General features: G+C 54.2%; 1 protein-coding gene across 1 annotated transcript; it reads left to right on the top strand.

Annotated features, from left to right (window-relative positions):
- The first annotated feature begins 2079 nt into the window (after nt 1–2079).
- LOC128835549 (serine protease 53-like) lies at nt 2080–17062 on the top strand. The gene is made up of 14 exons (XM_054025079.1): nt 2080–2122; nt 8702–8728; nt 10346–10514; nt 11713–11993; nt 12106–12272; nt 12458–12674; nt 12979–13129; nt 13521–13780; nt 13928–14088; nt 14889–15120; nt 15463–15519; nt 16001–16060; nt 16544–16603; nt 16986–17062. Exons 1-14 carry the CDS (start codon nt 2080–2082, stop codon nt 17060–17062), a joined length of 1962 nt encoding a protein of 653 aa, XP_053881054.1.
- Nucleotides 17063–17761: the final 699 nt, after the last annotated feature.

Here is a 17761-nt window from a genome sequence, read left to right as displayed (position 1 = left end):
AAGTCACTGAATGACTCTGTGCCTCAGTTTCCTCTCCCCACTCTGGGTCTATCTTATCTATTTAGACTTTGAGCTACGAGGACGGGGGACTGGTTCCTGCAGAGCTCAGGGCCCCCATTGTGTGTGCGCTGATCTCGGTGACGCCGGGGTAAATCCGGAGTGACCCCACTGACGTCAATGGAATCAGGGCTGGGTTCTGATCTCAGCGACCCCAACGAACGGTTCTGTTCTTGGCATCTGCAGTTGTGGAATTTGCCCCTCAGCACTCCACGTGCAATCGCTGAGCAGTTACTCAGAAATCCTGCATGATCTGGCCTTGCCGTGCCCCCTCCTTACATCATGGGTGGGTGCACTTCACAGGGAAACCGAGGCGCGAGTCGGAAATGCGTCGCTCTCCCCTCACCCGCTGGCCCTCACTCATGCTGAGTTGGCCGGTTACAGCGTCTCAGCCGGTAAATGATTGGCTGGTTCGGCTGGATTGACGGCTTTCCATGCCCCCCAGCTGCACACATACACGCACATACACGCACGCAGACCCAGGTGAAAAGAAAGAAATATATGTTCCGTGAACAAGTTTTGCCTTGAACTGCCTTCTTCAATCCCTACTCATTGGTTAACAATGCACATGGGGCCTCTGCCAATCTGTAGGGCTCACACACGATGCAGAATGAAAGCCTGAATATCTCTCTATAGCCATTCAACTCTGCTTCTTTAACCTTAAACACGGGCCTGTGGTCTTCACTGGTTTGGGGGACCCTTTTTGATTTGTCAGCTTTATTACGGTAGTGCCTGGGCACCCCAAACACAGACTAATACCCCATTGTGCTAGGTACTGTATAAACCCCAAACAGCAAGACCCCAGAGAGATTGAGGCATGTAGAACCTTTCACAAGAACATCCCTTCTCCCCGCTGTGTAGTAAGTGTTTGAGTGAAATGGAGATTGGAGACATACAAAGCAAACAACAAATCCATGCTTAGACTATGAGCTTCTTGGGACAGAGACTATATAAAATTCTGCATCTGTACAGCCCCTGGGAAAATCCCAATCTCAGTAAGGTCTGGGCAGCACCCAGCAGAATGAGGTTCCCAATCTCAGGTGATGCAGTGCCTGGCAAAATGGGGTCCCCTATCTTGGTCTATGCAGCACCTGGCACAATGCAGGGGACCCCAATTTTGGCAGGTTCCTAAACTCTACCCTACAACTAGATAATAATAGTAATCAATATAATTATTGAATGATTAATCATGAACATGATTAATAAAGTAGAATCTTTCACAAAGAGCGGTGCTTGAGTAAAATTAAAAAAAAAAAAGATTCAGATAGTCTGAATGAAATGTGAATCTTTAACCCAGAGAGATTTCAACAAATTCAACAAATATCAGTTAAAATTAATCGAGAGAGGTTTTCCTCCCAAGTGTTTCATAGACCTTTGAGACAAATGTGTGTGGAGGGGGAAAAATCACCCAGTCTAAATAAAAGCTGAATATTAAACTCAGAAAGAATTGATCCTGAGTTTGCATTGTGAATTGGAGTTAATTGTGTGTTTTAAAAAGCGTCAAGGTGTTGCAATAAAATCTAAGTCTTTAACCCAGAGAGATTTTATCCCCTGTGTTTACTGGACATTTGAGTTAAATAGAGATGCCCCAAAACAGACAGAAGACTGTTAAACTATCCGAATAAGAACTCCTTTCCCTTCTGGGTTAATCCAGCCTCATCTCAAAATCCTCCCAGATCCCCAGTCACCCATAGAGTCTTCTAGGGTAGCCAAGATCGGAATTTCTAATGGCCAAAAATGGACACAATTTCTAGATCCATTAGAAAAGCCGCAAGGAAGGGGCAGAAGCCCCCTGTGTTTGTGACTCCTGCACAGCTCAGCAAGGAGCAGTCACGAGCCCGCGGGGCGGAGAAAGCCCTGATGCAGCGGCAGTGAGTAACCCCTTCGCACACGCACGCCTCATTGTGTAATTCTGGCAAGGTGCACCCGGGCGTGACGACTTGGGGTGGCAGGTGCGAGGTGTATTTAAACTGTGCCTAGGAGGCAGGCGCAGGAGAATCGCAGGAGATGGGCCCACGGAGGATGGAATCTCTCAGCCTTCAGCAACTGCTGCTGATCGGGATCTGTGAGTCACGGGACGGGAGGGAAATCTGGCTGCAGGAGGGGGTTGGTGCGGTTTGCCGATCTGTTGTGGCTAGACTGATTTAGGCACCGAGCTACTGTGTGGACGGGAATGGTGACAGGACCTGCAAACCCAAAGCTGGGGATAGAACCCAGGAGTCCTGGCTCCCAGCCCCTCCTGCTCTATCCCACTAGACCCCACTACCTTCCCAGAGCCAGAGATAGAAACCAGGAGTCCTGAATCCCAGCCCCCCACCCCATGCTCCAACTACTGCTCCCCACTCCCCTCCCAGAGTTGGGGAGAGAACCCAGGAGTCCTGGCTCCCAGCCCCTCCTGCTCTAACCACTAGACCCCACTCCCCTCCCCGAGCTGGGGAGAGAACCCAGGATTGTAAAGTGCCTTGATCCAGACTCCCGGTCCTGCTAACACCTCCTGCGCGGGGTGAATCCAGCCTCTGCCATCCTCACCCAGCAATAAGAGGGGACATTGAGTAGCAGCAGGGAGGAGATATCAGCTGTCCCTAGGGATGAGGTGAGCCCCACTCCTGGGGAAAGAGGAAAGGCCAGGCTGGGCCAGCATTGGACAGCGCTGGGTATTTGCTATGGGCTTTTGTTTACATTTGGGGCTGGATTGTAGGGGAAATTCTCATTTCCCTGAACAGGAAGCTCCCCGGTTTGTTTGCTATTGCTGAGTAAGTGTATAAAGTTCCGTCAACGGCTTCCTCCAAATTAGTGCTCAGCTCCGGGCAGGGTGGCAAGACAGCTTCCAATGCACCTGGCACCAGATTCTCTGGTGCACGGGCAAAACTGGAGCACTTGGGGTATCATGACTCCCAGTGTCCCACCCTCCCAGACCCAGCCCCCCACCCCATGCTCCAACTACTGCTCCCCACTCCCCTCCCAGACCTGGTGATAGAACCCAGCAGTCCTGGCTCCCAGACCCCCTGCTCTAACCCACCAGACCCCACTCTCCTCCCAGAGCTGGGGAGAGAACCCAGGAGTCCTGCCTCCCAAATCACAGCCAGCTCCCATTTTAATTCTGGGGTACTCCACTCCCAAATCCACATCAAACAACACTCCACATTCCAGCCTTCTCTGCCCCTCTTCCTGGGAGTTCCTCAGGCCCCCGGCCCTTCAATATAGATCACTCCAAGAAATCCCAGTACCTTTACTCCAGCTCCCACTCGGCTCCTGCTCCATCTCCAAGCCCTGCTGGGGGCTCACCGCATCTCCCGCTGCCTCGGGGTCTCCTCAGTCTCAACTCAGCCCTGAGCCCACTTTCAGGCCTGGCCTGCTGCTGTGAGATGCCCCAGCTCCTGGAGTCTTTACCTTCTAACTGTCCCACCCTGGGTTTCCCAGGCTCCCTTCCCACCCCCGCCCTCCTTCCTCGGGGCTCCTTGTCGGGACTCAGCCTCGTGCCTCCACAGGTCTTCTTGGCTCTTATCGCACAGCACAGCCTCCCTGCCAGCTCCCCTCCACCGGGGCTGTGGCAGGAGCCTTCCCCTTCCTGCAGATCCTCTCCACAGCCCCTGCAAATCTCCCTCCGGCTCCCCTGGCTCTGGTTCTGGGTCCAGGCTTCCAACTCCCAGCCAGCTGCCTCTCACGCGATCTCCTCCCTGGTCCCTTTTCCCATGGCCCTGAGCTCCCTCCGTTACGAAAACCCAGCCCTCCCCAACCCCAGTTCTAGCACCCTCGCCAGTGGCCTAATGCGACTCCGGCTCCCGTTAATGGCGGATGGATTCACAGATTCCCAAACCATTGTGATCATCTAGTCTGACCTCCCTGGAGAACACAGACCAGAGACCTGCCCCCGAATAATTCCTAGAGCAGATCTCTTGGAGAAAGTCAATCTTGATTCAAAAAATGCAGCAATGGAGAATCCACCACGACCTTGGGCAAATTGTTCCGATGGTAATTACCCTCCCCGTTAAAAATTTACACCTTATTTCCCGTCTGAATTTACCTAGCTTCAGCTTCCGGCCAGTGGGTTGTGTTAGACTTTTCTCTGCTAGCCTGAAGAGCCCATTATCAAATATTTGTTCCCTGTGTAGATACATGGTATCAAGTCACCCCTGAAACCTTCTCTTTGTTAAGCTTAGTAGACTGAGCTCTTTTACAGTTCTTGTAACTTTTTCAGCCACACCCAGGGCTTAAACAATGGCTCTGATCCACCTCCGAACTGACCTCCTCTGCTCAGCATCGATCTCAGCTGGTGCCCAGCACCGACAAGGCTAATCAGGGTAAAGGTTGGATCTCCAAGCCCTGGTCTACACTACGAGTTTAGGTCGAATTTAGCAGCGTTAGATCGATTTAACCCTGCGCCCGTCCACACGACGAAGCCATTTTTGTCAACTTAAAGGGCTCTTAAACTTGATTTCTGTACTCCTCCCTGACGGGGGGATTAGCGCTGAAATTGGCCTTGCCGGATCGAATTTGGGGTAGTGTGGACGCAATTCAACTGTATTGGCCTCCGGGAGCTATCCCAGAGTGCTCCATTGTGACCGCTCTGGACAGCACTCTCAACTCAGATGCACTGGCCAGGTAGGCAGGAAACGCCCCGCGAACTTTTGATGAGCCAGAGAAAGTTGTGTGTGCAGCCACATTGGGGTTTGATGGCCACCAGAATTCACACAGCCAGGTGGCTGGAGACAACGTGCTGTGGCTAGCGTATCTGAGTATCGCCCATGCACTAAGAGTTTCAGTCCTGCTCTTGGAAGCTTTCTGAGAACGTGTGTTACGTGCATGGGTGGTTCTCAACCTTTATTCATTTGCAGACCCCTAAAAAATGTCAAAGGGAGCTGCCGTCCCCTTGGGAAATCTATTGTCTGTGTACATAGAGTTGAGTTCTGTTCAGTCAGTTTAAGTCTTTGTGAACCCCTTAGACATAATCCGCCGGCCCCTCAGTGATCTGCGGACTACATCTTGAGAACCACTGGTGTATATTACTTGCATTCATAGATTCCACATCACTAGAACCTAGAGTCTGATGTCTACATTACTGCGGTAAGTCGACCCACGCCACACAACTCCAGCTACAGCTGGAGTGGATGTACCTTCGGTCGAGTTACTGCGGGGTCTACACCGCTGGGGGTCGACGGGATAAACTCCCCCATCGACTTACCTTACTCTTCTCATTGGGGGTGGAGTACAGAGGTTGATGGCAGAGCGATCTGCTGTCGATTTGGTGGGTCTTCACTAGACCCGCTAAATTGACCGCCGGTGGATCGATATCAGAGAGTCGATCCCAGCAGTAGTGTAGATGTAGCCTAGTGGTCGGACTTCAGTGCTTGAACTACAGCAGATCTCTCAGAAAAACATCCAATCTTGATTTACAAATAGCCGGGGATGCAGAATCCACCCTTGGTAAATTGTTCCATTGATTAAATTCCCCTCGCTGTTAAAAATTTGCACCTTATTTCCAATCTGAATTTGTCTGGCTTCAACTTCCAGCCATTAGATCCTGTTAAACCTTTCTCTGCTTGACTGAAGGGCCCATTATCAAATATTCGCTCCCCATGCAGGTCATTATAGACAGTGACCAAGTCAGCTCTTAACTGTCTCTTTGTTAAGCTAAATAGGTTGAGCTCCTCGGGCATCTCACTATGAGGCAGGTTTTCACAGCCTTTAATCATTCTCACGGCTCTTCTCTGCACCCTCCCCAAAGTTATCAGCATCCTTATCTAACATCGTTCTGCCGAGACTTGTTTGGGGGAGTTTTGCCAAAGTTTCTGCTTTGAGAGCTGCTCTTTTGAGGTGTTCTCACATCCACGTGCAGGCCCCGAGTCTCTATGTCGCAAGCATTCCGCTGGAAAGGCATATTAATTAAATCGAGGTGGGAGCATGACTCAGGCACCTCACCCTTGGACTAAGTTGGATCCAAAAAGAACATGTGCAATTCTCTGCAATGACAGCACAAGCAAGGGGGCCGAACGTGCCGAAAATGTTTCTAGGGTCTGATAAGTCCTTTGGAACACCGTTTTCCAAGGAACTACAGCCCAAGGAAGGGTGAAATCGATCAGGACGGTCCTTGGGTTTGTGCAGATTGGATGAGTTCTTGCAGACAGCTGGAATCTGGTTTTGGGGCTTTACTTTTCCATGAGCTTTGATTGAGGACAGGATCCTGGTCAATAGCAACTGTATGCCAGTCCTTAGACTAGGGGAATGTCTACACTACCTGCCGGATCGACGGGTAGTGATCGATCTATCGGGGATCGATTTATTGTGTCTAGTGTAGATGCGATAAAATCGATCCCCGATCGCTCTGCCATCGACTCCGGAACTCCACCATGGCGAGAGGCGGAAGCGGAGTCGACAGGGGAGCGGCAGCGGTCGACTCGCCGCCGTCCTCACAGCCGGGTAAATCGACCTAAGATATGCTGACATCAGCTATGCTATTCGCGTAGCTGAAGTTACGTATCTTAAGTCGACCCCCACCCCACCCCAGGGTAGACCTAGTCTAGGACTGTCTATTAGGAGTTCCCGTCCTGGCGTTAAGCAACCTGCTTCCTCATGCTTGACGTTTCTCAGAATTTTGAAATATCAACTCCGAAACCAGGAACTTTGGTCTCCAGGAAACATTACCAAAAATAGTCTGTACAGAAGGCAGGGCTCAGACTCCAAGCACGTAGGTGCTGATGAGGTTTCCTATCACAGCTAGTCACCAAATCCTGCGGCTCACACGCCAAAGAGTTTTTCTCCCCCCGGCTCCTTGCTTGGCCTCCAGACACACTGGAGAGCTAACATTTAGCCAGGATAACTTTTGTCACTCTCGCTTCCCCAAAGGGGGCAGGAGCTGAGATCCAACCTTAGCCGGGGAGATCAGTTTTGAGGTCGATGAGAGCCACCGTTTCATCGCTAGGTGTGCACAAACAAAGCGGTAGAAGCTGGAAGTTGTCGCTGTCGTGTGATTTTTTAGGGGGCGATATTTCGGGATGACTTCAAATACCCCACCTCATGAGGTACAGCCATTTTCAAGCCAGTCGGCGTCTGTTTGTGGATACTGGAGCACTTGGAATAATTGGCCCCAGTCTTCATGATAGTGCCCTATTATAATTGCTTGCTGGTGCATCAGAGGATTGCACTAGAGTGAGACTCGAGCTGACAGCCAACTGGGCGTGCAGCCCAGGCTGCGGGGAGCACAAACTAGGGGGCTAGGGGGGGTGCATGACAGTCCGTCACCCCCCGTGCAGTTCATAGCCCACGGGGATCCATCAGGCTGAGGGGAAGCTGCTGCCTGTAGGGGATTTGCTGGTGGAGTGGTGCCACTCCCATGCTCCAGGGCAGAAAGCAATTGCCTGTGAGTGGGAACAGGAAGGAAGAGCTTCCTCTCTGTCAAACACCGTGGTGCAAGAGACATTCAGCAACAGAGTGGGGAGATGGCAACTTCCTCGGATACATCACTGCTGGAGCGGGCAGGATACAGAGCCAGATGGGGCAATGGAAATCCCAGCACTGGTAGATGAGCACCATGCCCCCTGGACTGCACCCACATGAGGCACCTCCACCCAGGAGGTGAGAGCTTCCTAGAGGGGAATCCAGAGGGGACCGAGCCAGGCAAGGTGCAGTCACTGTTCACATTAACATCCCACCACTGCTATTGAGCCCCCATTCCCTGCAGCAGCGAGGGGAGGGCGCCCCCTACTGAGCCCCCCACCCTCCCGCTGCGTTCAGCACAGCGCCCCCTGGTGACACACTGGGGGGCAGCAGCGAGGGGAGGGCGTCCCCTACTGAGCCCCCCACCCTCCCACTGCGTTCAGCACAGCGCCCCCTGGTGCCACACTGGGGGGCAGCAGCGAGGGGAGAGCTCCCTCTACTGAGCCCCCCACCCTCCCGCTGCGTTCAGCACAGCGCCCCCTGGTGCCACACTGGGCCATCAGTGCCAGCACTGACTGCCAGGGGAAAGCGTCCCCTACCGAGTTGCTCCCTGCAGCACAGCGCCCCCTAATGGTGCACCGGGGCATTGGCGCCAGCACTGACTGCCCGGGGAGAGCGCCCCCTAGCGCACAGCCCTATGTGTTTGTAAGCACAATACCAATATTTGCTTGTTACTTTTTAAAAACAGTTTCCTTTTCTTTCACCCAGGTGATTTTGTTGGGTTTTTAACCATTTCATATTCCCCCATCCCCTTACGTGTCCTTGGGCTTTAGACCCTTTTGTTTTTTAGTCTATTGCCTTTTTATCCTCTGAGAACTGCAAATAGAACCCAGGTGTCCTGCTGACTCCCTTCCCCTGCTCTAACCACCAGACCCACTCCCTCCCCAGAGCCAGCAATAGAACCCAGGAGTCCTGACTCCCAGCCCCTCATGCTCTAACGCACTAGCCCCCATGATCCTCCCAGAGCCAGGCATGGAACCCAGGAGTCCTAGCTCCCAACCCCTCATGTTCTAACCCGTGAGCTCTAATCCACAGAAGATGATGCCTCAGAAATGTAAATTCTCCCTTCTAAGTCCACTGGACATATTGGGCCTGGCCTGGCCTGGAGTCAGATACTGTGGCTTGCTGAGCCAGCACCTCCCTCCAGAGGAAATCATCCCCCAGAGGCTACTGACACAGGCTTCTCACCCTTGTTTTCTCTCCCTCACAGGCCTCCAGCAAGGAGCAGCGGCAGCAGGTAGGAAGCCCAACATCCCTCTGATCTGAACTTGTGGGACAGGAGGTGCCTGAGGTTGGCTGCCCTCCTCCAGGCTCCTGAGTGGCTGGTTCCATCTGCCCCGGAGCTGTGGTGGGTGGGGAGTAGGAACGGCGGCTCTGGAAAGGAGGAGTTATGCACTTCACAATAGGCTTCTGCAAATGAGTCAATGCCCAGAGCACTGGGCTGACATCCACAAGAGGAAGGTCAATAAGGACAAGCGCAAAGTGCAGCATGTAGGAAGGAAAAGTCAAACGCACAGCTACAAAATGGGGAATAACTGGCTAGGTGTAGTACTCCTGGGAACGCTCCGGGGCTTATAGCACATCACAGGGAGAATAGGAGTCGACCGTGTGACGCAGGCTAATATCAGTCTGGGGTGTATGAGCAGGAGTGTCGTATGGAAGACCCGGGAGGTCATTGTTCCCCTCTGCTCAGCACTGGTGAGGTCTCAGCTGGAGGACTGTGTCCAGTTCTGAGTACCGCACTTTAGGAAAGATGTGGACCAATTGGAGAGAGTCCAGAGGAGAGCAAAAAAACCTGGGAAAAGTTTAGACCACCTGAGCTATGAGGAAAGGTTCAAAAAACAGGGCGTGTTTAGCCTTGAGAAAAGAAGACTAAGGGGGGACCTGATAACAGTCTTCAAATAGGTTAAGGATTCTTGTACAGAGGCTGGTGATCAATTGTTCGCCACGTCCACCGATGGTAGGGCAAGAAGCAATGGGCTTAATCTGCAGCAAAGAAGATTTAGGTTAGAAATTAGAAGAAAACTTTCTAACTCTCAGGGGAGTGAAGCTCTGGAACGGGCTTCCAAGGGAGGTTGTGGAATCCCCATAGAATCATAGAATCATAGAATATCAGAGTTGGAAGGGACCTCAAGAGGTCATCTAGTCCAACCCCCTGCTCAAAGCAGGACCATTTCACTCCAAATCACTGGAGATTTCTTAGAACAGGTTGGACAAACATCTATCAGGGCTGGTCTAGGTTTACTTGGTCCTGCCTCAGTGCAGGGGGCTGGACTTGATGCCCTCTCCTGGTCCCTTCCAGCCCCACATTTCCATGAGTCTATATTAATAGGATACACAAGTAAAGCCATTGCAACCTTTGCATGAAGGCTCCAGAGTTCCAGGCTGAGGGGCAAGGGAGGTTTGGTAAATCATGCAACGGATGCTGCAGAGACTTTGTCCAGTGCAATCCAGCTGCATGGAATTCACACATGCCACCAGGCATGTAAGGACAGTGAGACACACACAAGAGTATGCAGAATGAGGCTGACAAAATCACACACACCCACAACAGCAGTGACACACAACCACACACACACAGCCTCCCCATGCTTTAACCCACTAGACCCCACTCTCCTCCTGGAGCCAGGGATAGAACCCGGGAGTCCATGCCCCCTACCCTCCCTGCTCTAACCCACTAGACCCCACTCACTTCCCACAACCAGGGATAGATCCCAGGAGTCCTGGCTCCCAGCCCCCGCAGCTCTAACCCCCTAGACCCCACTCCCCTCCTGGAATAACCAGCTCCCTCTCTGTTTTTTTCATATATGGGGTAGGATTATTATGTGATCACTAATTTCCCCGCTCTCTACAGGACCAGTCTGTGGCCAGCAGAGAGACTTTAGCCGGATCGTCGGTGGGGACAATGCCCTGAGAGGGGAGTGGCCCTGGCAAGCCAGCCTGCAGCTCCGCGGGGAGCACATGTGTGGAGGGACCCTGATCGGTGACAAATGGATTCTTTCAGCTGCTCACTGCTTCATCGGGTAAGTCTAGAACCTCAGAGCTAGAACCTTGGGGACATAAGTCTGCATGGCCTCTAGAATGGGGCAGCTAGAGCTACGTGTGTCAAATAGTGCTGAGAGTAACAGGGCTGCTCATCTATAGCCATGGACACCAGATTTCTCAGTCTAGAACAGTGCACACATCATCCAGGGGCAGAGAGCTGTTCTAGCACCCAGCATGGTCTCCAGAATGGAGTCGAGAGCTGTGCATCTAGAACTGTATTTTACACCTAGATTAGAGAGATTGGATCTGTACATCCAGGACTATTGGATAGCCTAGGGAAAGAAAGCGAGAACCATGTGTGACACCCAGAATAGAAAGCCTACATTTATGATTCTAGACGTGACCTTTTCTCAAACCACCTACACCAGAGACTCTAGACGTTAGTCTAGAAGTACAACATCCTGAGATGAAATCTAGAGCATCTGCAACATCTAGAAGGGTGTTCAGGATTTAGAGTACAGAGCAATTAGCCTAGAACCATGCACGGCATCTAGAACGAGCCTAGAGCTGGGCATGTAAACTGTGTGCACCAACTACAGTTGTGGCTCTAGATATGTATGCACAATCTGTAAAGAAAGGAGACATAAATCTAGAAAGGTGTGTACCATCAAAAGCAGTGAATCTAGAGCTGCATGCAGCATCTAGAACAAACATAGAGGCAGGAAACTAAAACAATATGTACAAACCAGAGCAAAGAACCTCATGCTGTATACAACATCTAGAATTAGTCTAGACCCACAATTATATAATTTTATGTACTGTCTAGAACTGGTCTAGAACCATGAAGGTAGAACAGTGAGCACCAGCAAAAGCCATGAATTTAGTTTTGCAGGCACCATCTAGAATAAACCTAGAGCCATGAATCTACAACTGTCATCCAGAGCGAGTCTAGAGCCATGCATCTAAAAAGATGAACACCGCCAAGAGACACGAATCTGGAGCAGAGTGCATCATACTCAATAGTCCCAGAACAGGGAATCTAGAACCATCAACATCCATTAACCTAGAACCAAGTGCATCACCAAGAGTCAGGAAGCAAGATAGATATATGTGTACAATCTGGGACAAGCCTAGAACTCAGTACCCCCAACAGAGCAATAAGCCTATAAAAGCAGGGTCTAGAACCCAGCATTTCCCCAGCCCGGTAATGACACCCTGTCTCTTATCTCCCTGCAGGAAAGACACAACCAAGGACCCATCCTCCTGGAAGGTGGTGCTAGGGCGTCTGAGGCTGAGTGGTGGCCCGTTACAGGGTGTAGTGCGGAACGTGTCCCAGATCATCACCCATGAGCGGTACAAAGACTACACCAAGGGCTTGGACATCGCCCTGCTGCGACTGGCTGAGCCTGTCTCCTTCAGCCGTGACGTAGGCCCCATCTGCCTGCCCTACCCCAACCACCGATTCGCCTTCGGGTCCCAGTGCTGGGCCACTGGCTGGGGCAGGGTGAAGGAGGACAGTGAGTGAGAGGGGAGAGCTCCCGGCAAAGATGGAGACATCTAGCCCCCTGTCCACCCGGGGTACGCTCGTCCCCAACAGGGCACTGACACTTCTTCTTTCCCTCCCCGCAGTGACCCTCCCACCCCCCAAGCCTCTCAAGAAGGTGGAGCTGGACCTACTCAGTGCAGAGACCTGCAACTGCATCCACAATAACCTGCGCCAGAAGGAGCTCTCCAACCCTGCCGGGCCAGGGCTGATCTGTGCCGGGTCTCAGAGTGGGGGCCAGGGGCCCTGCCAGGTGAGAATGAAAGGGGGTTGCAAGTTGGGGGAGGGGCTGGGCTAGGGGGTTGGAGAGAAGGAAGGGGAAGCAGATGGGTTGTGGGAGGAGAGCAGAGGGGCTGCCCCTTGTTTGGAGGGGGTAGAAGGGGCAAAGGGATCACACCTTGCTCCCCAATCTGACTCTCCCTGCCCATCCCTCCCCAGGGTGATTCCGGGGGGCCGGTGGCCTGCTCCGAGAATGGGACGTGGTTCCAGGCTGGGATCATAAGCTTCTCAGTGGGCTGTGCCCGGCCCCACAGCCCCATTCTGCTGACCGAGGTCACGGCCTACACCGGCTGGATCCAGAACCACACGGGGGGAGCCTCCTTCTCTGTCCAGACTGCGCCGCCCCCCTTCAGCAGCGACCATGGAAAATGCAGAGGTACGGCCAGTGGGGAATGGGACATGGGGCCTTTCCCCTCTAGGGGGCGCTGGCTCTGATCTAGCCACAGGGCAGGGGACTGGCTGGCTCAGGGAGGTGGGGAATGGGACATGGGGCCTTTCCCCTCTAGGGGGCACTGGCTCTGATCTGGCCACAGGGCAGAAGACTGGTTCATCTAGGGAGTGGGGACTGAGACATGGGGCCTTTCCCCTCTAGGGGGCACTGGTTCTGTTCCAGCCCCAGAGTGGGGGACTGGCTGGCTGTGAGGGGCAGGTAATAGGCTACTGACTCCTAATCTCTCCAGGTTGCGGGAAGCTGAAGGGACATGAGCTGAGTGTCACTGCCAAGGGGCCTTGGCCCTGGTACGTGAGCCTACAATCTGGGGGGCAGCACGTCTGCGGGGGAACACTGATCTCTGAGAGCTGGGTGCTGGCGGCTGCTCACTGCTTCATCGGGTGAGTGAGGGGCATGAGGTGGGGGTGACGCAGCAGGGGTTGGGGAGGGAGGGAGAGGTGTCACACACCCCAGGGTATCCATGTCTCTATCAGAGATGAATGACTGTCTGTAATGGGTGCCCTACCCAGCTCCCCTCTGGACCCCACTCCCCTCCCAGAGATAGAACCCAGGAGTCCTGACCCCCACCCCGATCCTCCTCTGCTCTAAGCACTAGACCCCACTCTCCTCCCAGAGCCAGGGATAGAACCCAGAAGTCCTGACCCCCATCCCCTTCTGCTCTAACCACTAGACACCACTCCCCTACCAGAGCCATGGATCAAACCCTGAAGTCCTGACTCCCAGCTCCCTGCCCTGACATATTAGTAACCCACTGTGGGGGCTGTGTTGCAGGCGGCAGGAACCCACAGACTGGAAGGTGCTCCTGGGTGAGCAGCGGGAGGGGGCAGAGCCACGCTGGCAAGAAGAGAGGGGCCTACAGAAGCTCATCCTCCACGCAGCCTACGTGAATGTGACTGACGGCTCTGACATTGCGCTGCTGATGCTCGCCAAGCCAGTGGTGTTTGGGGAGAACATCTGGGCTGTCTGCGTCCCCTACGACACACACCAATTCCAGCTCGGCAGCACCTGCTGGGTCAGGGGACGGGAGAATGGTATGTGGGACACGGGGGCCTTTCCCCTCTACGGGGCGCCGACCCCGATCCGGTCCCCAGGCAGTAACTGGATGGCTCAAGGGACAGAGGGTGGGATAAGGGGTAGGGTTTGGTAACTTCCAACACAATGTCTCTGTGTTTTCACAGCTCGGGCATCCACACCGCAACCGCTCCAGGGCGTGGAGGTGGATCTCATGGGACCTGTTGCCTGTAACTGTGCCTACAACCGGTCCAGCTCAGCTGGTGAGCCAGTGTCCATCCTCCCAGACATGCTTTGTGCTGCTCAACAGAAGAACACCAGCTGTGAGGTGAGTGAGCCATCCTAGGCACAGCATGGCCCCAGGGTCTGCAGAACATCTGGGCAGCCACAACAGCTGGCTCTGAAGGACTGATCTCCATGGCTCCATCAATGGAGACATTCCCCCATTTTCCACACAAAGGCCTGGTTCTGGCAGGCTTTCCGTCCCCCCATCTCACCCCTGCCCCGTTGGCTTATCAGATGCTCTGGACGTTCAGGGTGCTGATCACTTGAATGTAGACGCTGGTGCCTCTGGAGCTGTCCATGGTGCTGAGGTGTCCTATCCTCCGGGGCTGAACCATCCAGCATTCAGCGGGGCATGTGCCCAGCAGTACATGGGGCTTATGGTACTGTCCATGGTACTGAAATTTTCTATTGGCCATTGCTGGGCTACGTGCTTTTGGGTCAGGCAGGTTTCCCGCACACCCTCGTTCCTCTGGAGCTGTCCATGGTACTGATGTGTCCTATTTTTGCCCAGGACTGAGCCATCCAGTGTTGGGTAGGGCATGGATCCAGCATGTCCTGGTTCTCCTATTGTCCATGGCTAATCCATCCTGCCTTGGGTTGGGCATGGACGGAGCACTCCACAGCTCTCCATGGTGCAGAGATGGTCTGTGCAACCTCTGACCCACTGTGCACTGGGGTAGCTCATGGTCATTCATGGAGGAGGACTGTTCCACTGAATTTCTGGGATGTCTCCTCCTGCAGCCACTCCCTGGGGAAGACCCAGAATATCCGCTGTCCAACAGGCCCTGAGAACCCACCCCCTCTGGAGTTCATGCAGTTGTCCCTTTGCTCTTGACTCTCCAGGGCGATGATGGGGGGGCTCTGATTTGCAATGAGAAGGGCACCTGGTTCCTGACTGGCCTCTCCAGCTTTGGCAATGGCTGCGGGAGGAAGAGCCGGCCTGGGGTGTACACAGAAGTTAGAGCATACGAGAAATGGATCATGGACATCACGCGGGATGGTTACTTTGCCAAGCAGCCCATGCCAGTTCCAGCAGTCAAAGAAGAGGACAGATGCCCAATGAAGCCTACACCAAGTAAGGGGCGATCCAGACAGCAACCTCAATTCCTTTAGGTGCCCATGCTAAGCAGGGTGGGGCTAGGTCAATAGTTGGATGGGAGACCAGACAGGAAAAACAGTGTGCTGTACAGGGGGCAAGCTGCTCACTCATGGCAGTCAAGGCTGGCCCCAATGCCCCATAGTCACACTAGGAGGCACTATGCTGTAGGGATTGGGGTAGGAACTCAAAAGTGGGTGGTCTCCCCTCACAGTCAGTGCTGACCCCAATACCCCACTGCAACACTAGGGGGCGCTGTACTGCAGGAAACAATGTGGGTGACTCAGAGATACTCACTGACTATGCCTCTCTCTCCTGCAGCTCCTGGTGGAGATGGGGAAAAGCCAGTGCCAACTAGTGGTACCACAAGAGGGGAAGGTGAGTCCCTAAGCACCTGATGACACTTTTCCACTGCCCAGGCAGTTGAGGGGTGTTCGGATGTCTGGTCTCACTGCAAAGCGACCTGACCCTCCTGCAATCTGCCTCCCCAACCAGAGCTACCTCCCAGCACCTGGGACAACCTTCTACCCTACCTGCCAACCGCCATGCCATCCAGAGCCCAGCCCTGCCATCACCAGCCACTCTAGTGTGCCAATGGGGGGTGCTGAGCTGCAGGTGGTGGGGCAGGGCTCAGTAGTGGGGGTTCTTCCCTGGCAGTCAGCGCTGGCCCTGATACCCCAGTGTGGTGGTAGAGGGCGCTGTGCTGTGGGAAGCAGATCAGGGGCTCAGTATTGGGCACTCTCCCCTGGCAGTCAGTGCTGACCCCAATGCCCCACTGCGACACTAGGGGGCGCTGGGCTGCAAGAAACAATGTGGGTGACTCAGGGACACTCCCTGACTATGCCTCTCTCTCCTGCAGGTTCCAGTGGAGAGGGGGGAAAGCCAGTGCCAACTACTGGTGATACCACACGTGGGGAAGGTGAGTCCCTAAGCATCTGAGGACACTTTTTCACTGCCCAGGCAGCATAACTGGTGTTCAGAAGTGTGGTCTCACTGCAAAGAGACCTGACCCTCCTGCAATCTGCTTCCCCAACCAGATCTACCTCCCAGCACGTGGGACATACCTTCCACCCTGCCTGCCAACCACCAAAACATCCAGAGCCCAGTTCTGCCTCCACCAGCCACCCTAGTGCAGCACTAAGGGGCGCTGAGCTGCAGGTGGTGGGGCAGGGGAGAGCAGGAGGTGCCCTTTCCTGGCAGTCAGCGCTGGCCCTGGTACCCCAGTGTGGCAGTAGAGGGCGCTGTGCTGTGGGACGCAGATCAGGGGCACAGTAGTGGGAGCTCTCCCCTCACAGTCAGTGCGGACCCCAATGCTCCACTGCGACACTAGGGGGCGCTGGGCTGCAGGAAACAACGTGGGTGACTCAGAGACACGCCCTGACTATGCCTCTCTCTCCTGCAGGTTCCGGTGGAGAGGGGGGAAAGCCAGTGCCAACTACTGGTGGTATTACAAGAGGGGAAGGTGAGTCCCTAAACTTTCCACTTTTCCACTGCCCAGGCAGTCTGAGGGGTGTTCAGAAGTGTGATCTCACTGCAGAGTGACTGACCCTCCTGCAATCTGCCTCCCCAACCAGAGCTACCTCCCAGCTCCTGGGACAAGCCTTCCACCCTGCCTGCCAACCGCCATGCCATCCAGAGCCCAGCTCTGCCTCCACCAGCTACTCCAGTGTGGCACTAGGGGGCACTGCACTGCGGGAAGCAGCGCAAGGGCTCAGTAGGGGGTGCTGTGTTCTGGCAGTCAGGGCTGACCCCAGTGCCCCAGTGTAGTGTTAGGGGGCACTGATCTGCTGTAGGGAACAATGTTGGTGATGTACAGTTACTGACTATCCCTCTCTCTCCTTTAGGTTCTGGTGGAGAAGAGGAAAAGCCAGTGCCACCTGGTGGTGCCACAGAAGAGGAAGGTGAGTCGCTAAGCAACTGAGACCCCTTTTTCGCTTTCCAGGCAGTCTAGTGGGTATTTGGAAGTGTGGTCTCACTGCAGAGCGACCTGACCCTCCTGCAGTCTGCACCTCCCCCCTCCCCCCCCCCCCCCCGACCAGAACTACCTCCCAGCTCCTGGAGAAAAACCTTCCACCCTGCCTGCCAACCACCAAACCATCCAGAGCCCAGCTCTGCCTCCACCAGCCACTCTAGTGTGGCACTAGGGAGTGCTGTGTTGCAGGGAGTGGGGGGCTCATTAAGGGGCACTCTCCCCTGACAGTCAGTGCTGGCCCTGCTGTCCCAGTGTGGTGGTAGGAGGCGCTGTACTGCATGGAGCAGAGCAAGTCAGTAGGAGACACTCTCCCCTCACAGCCAGTGCTGACCCCAATACCGCAGTGCAGCACTAGGGGGTGCTGCGCTGCAAGGATTGGGGCAGATGGCTCAGTAGGGAGCACTCTCTTCTGCTGACCCCAATGGCCCACTGCGACACTAGGGGGCGCTGGGCTGCAGGAAACAACGTGGGTGACTCAGAGACACTCACTGTCTATGCCTCTCTCTCCTGCAGGTTCCAGTGGAGATGGGGAAAAGCCAGTGCCAACTACTGGTGGTACCACACGTGGAGAAGGTGAGTCCCTAAGCATCTGAGGACACTTTTCCACTGCCCAGGCAGTCTGAGGGCTGTTCAGAAGTGTGATCTCTC

Source organism: Malaclemys terrapin, chromosome 4, assembly GCF_027887155.1.
Source record: "Malaclemys terrapin pileata isolate rMalTer1 chromosome 4, rMalTer1.hap1, whole genome shotgun sequence".
Taxonomy (NCBI): domain Eukaryota; kingdom Metazoa; phylum Chordata; order Testudines; family Emydidae; genus Malaclemys; species Malaclemys terrapin.
This window is presented reverse-complemented; position numbering and strand designations above follow the sequence as displayed.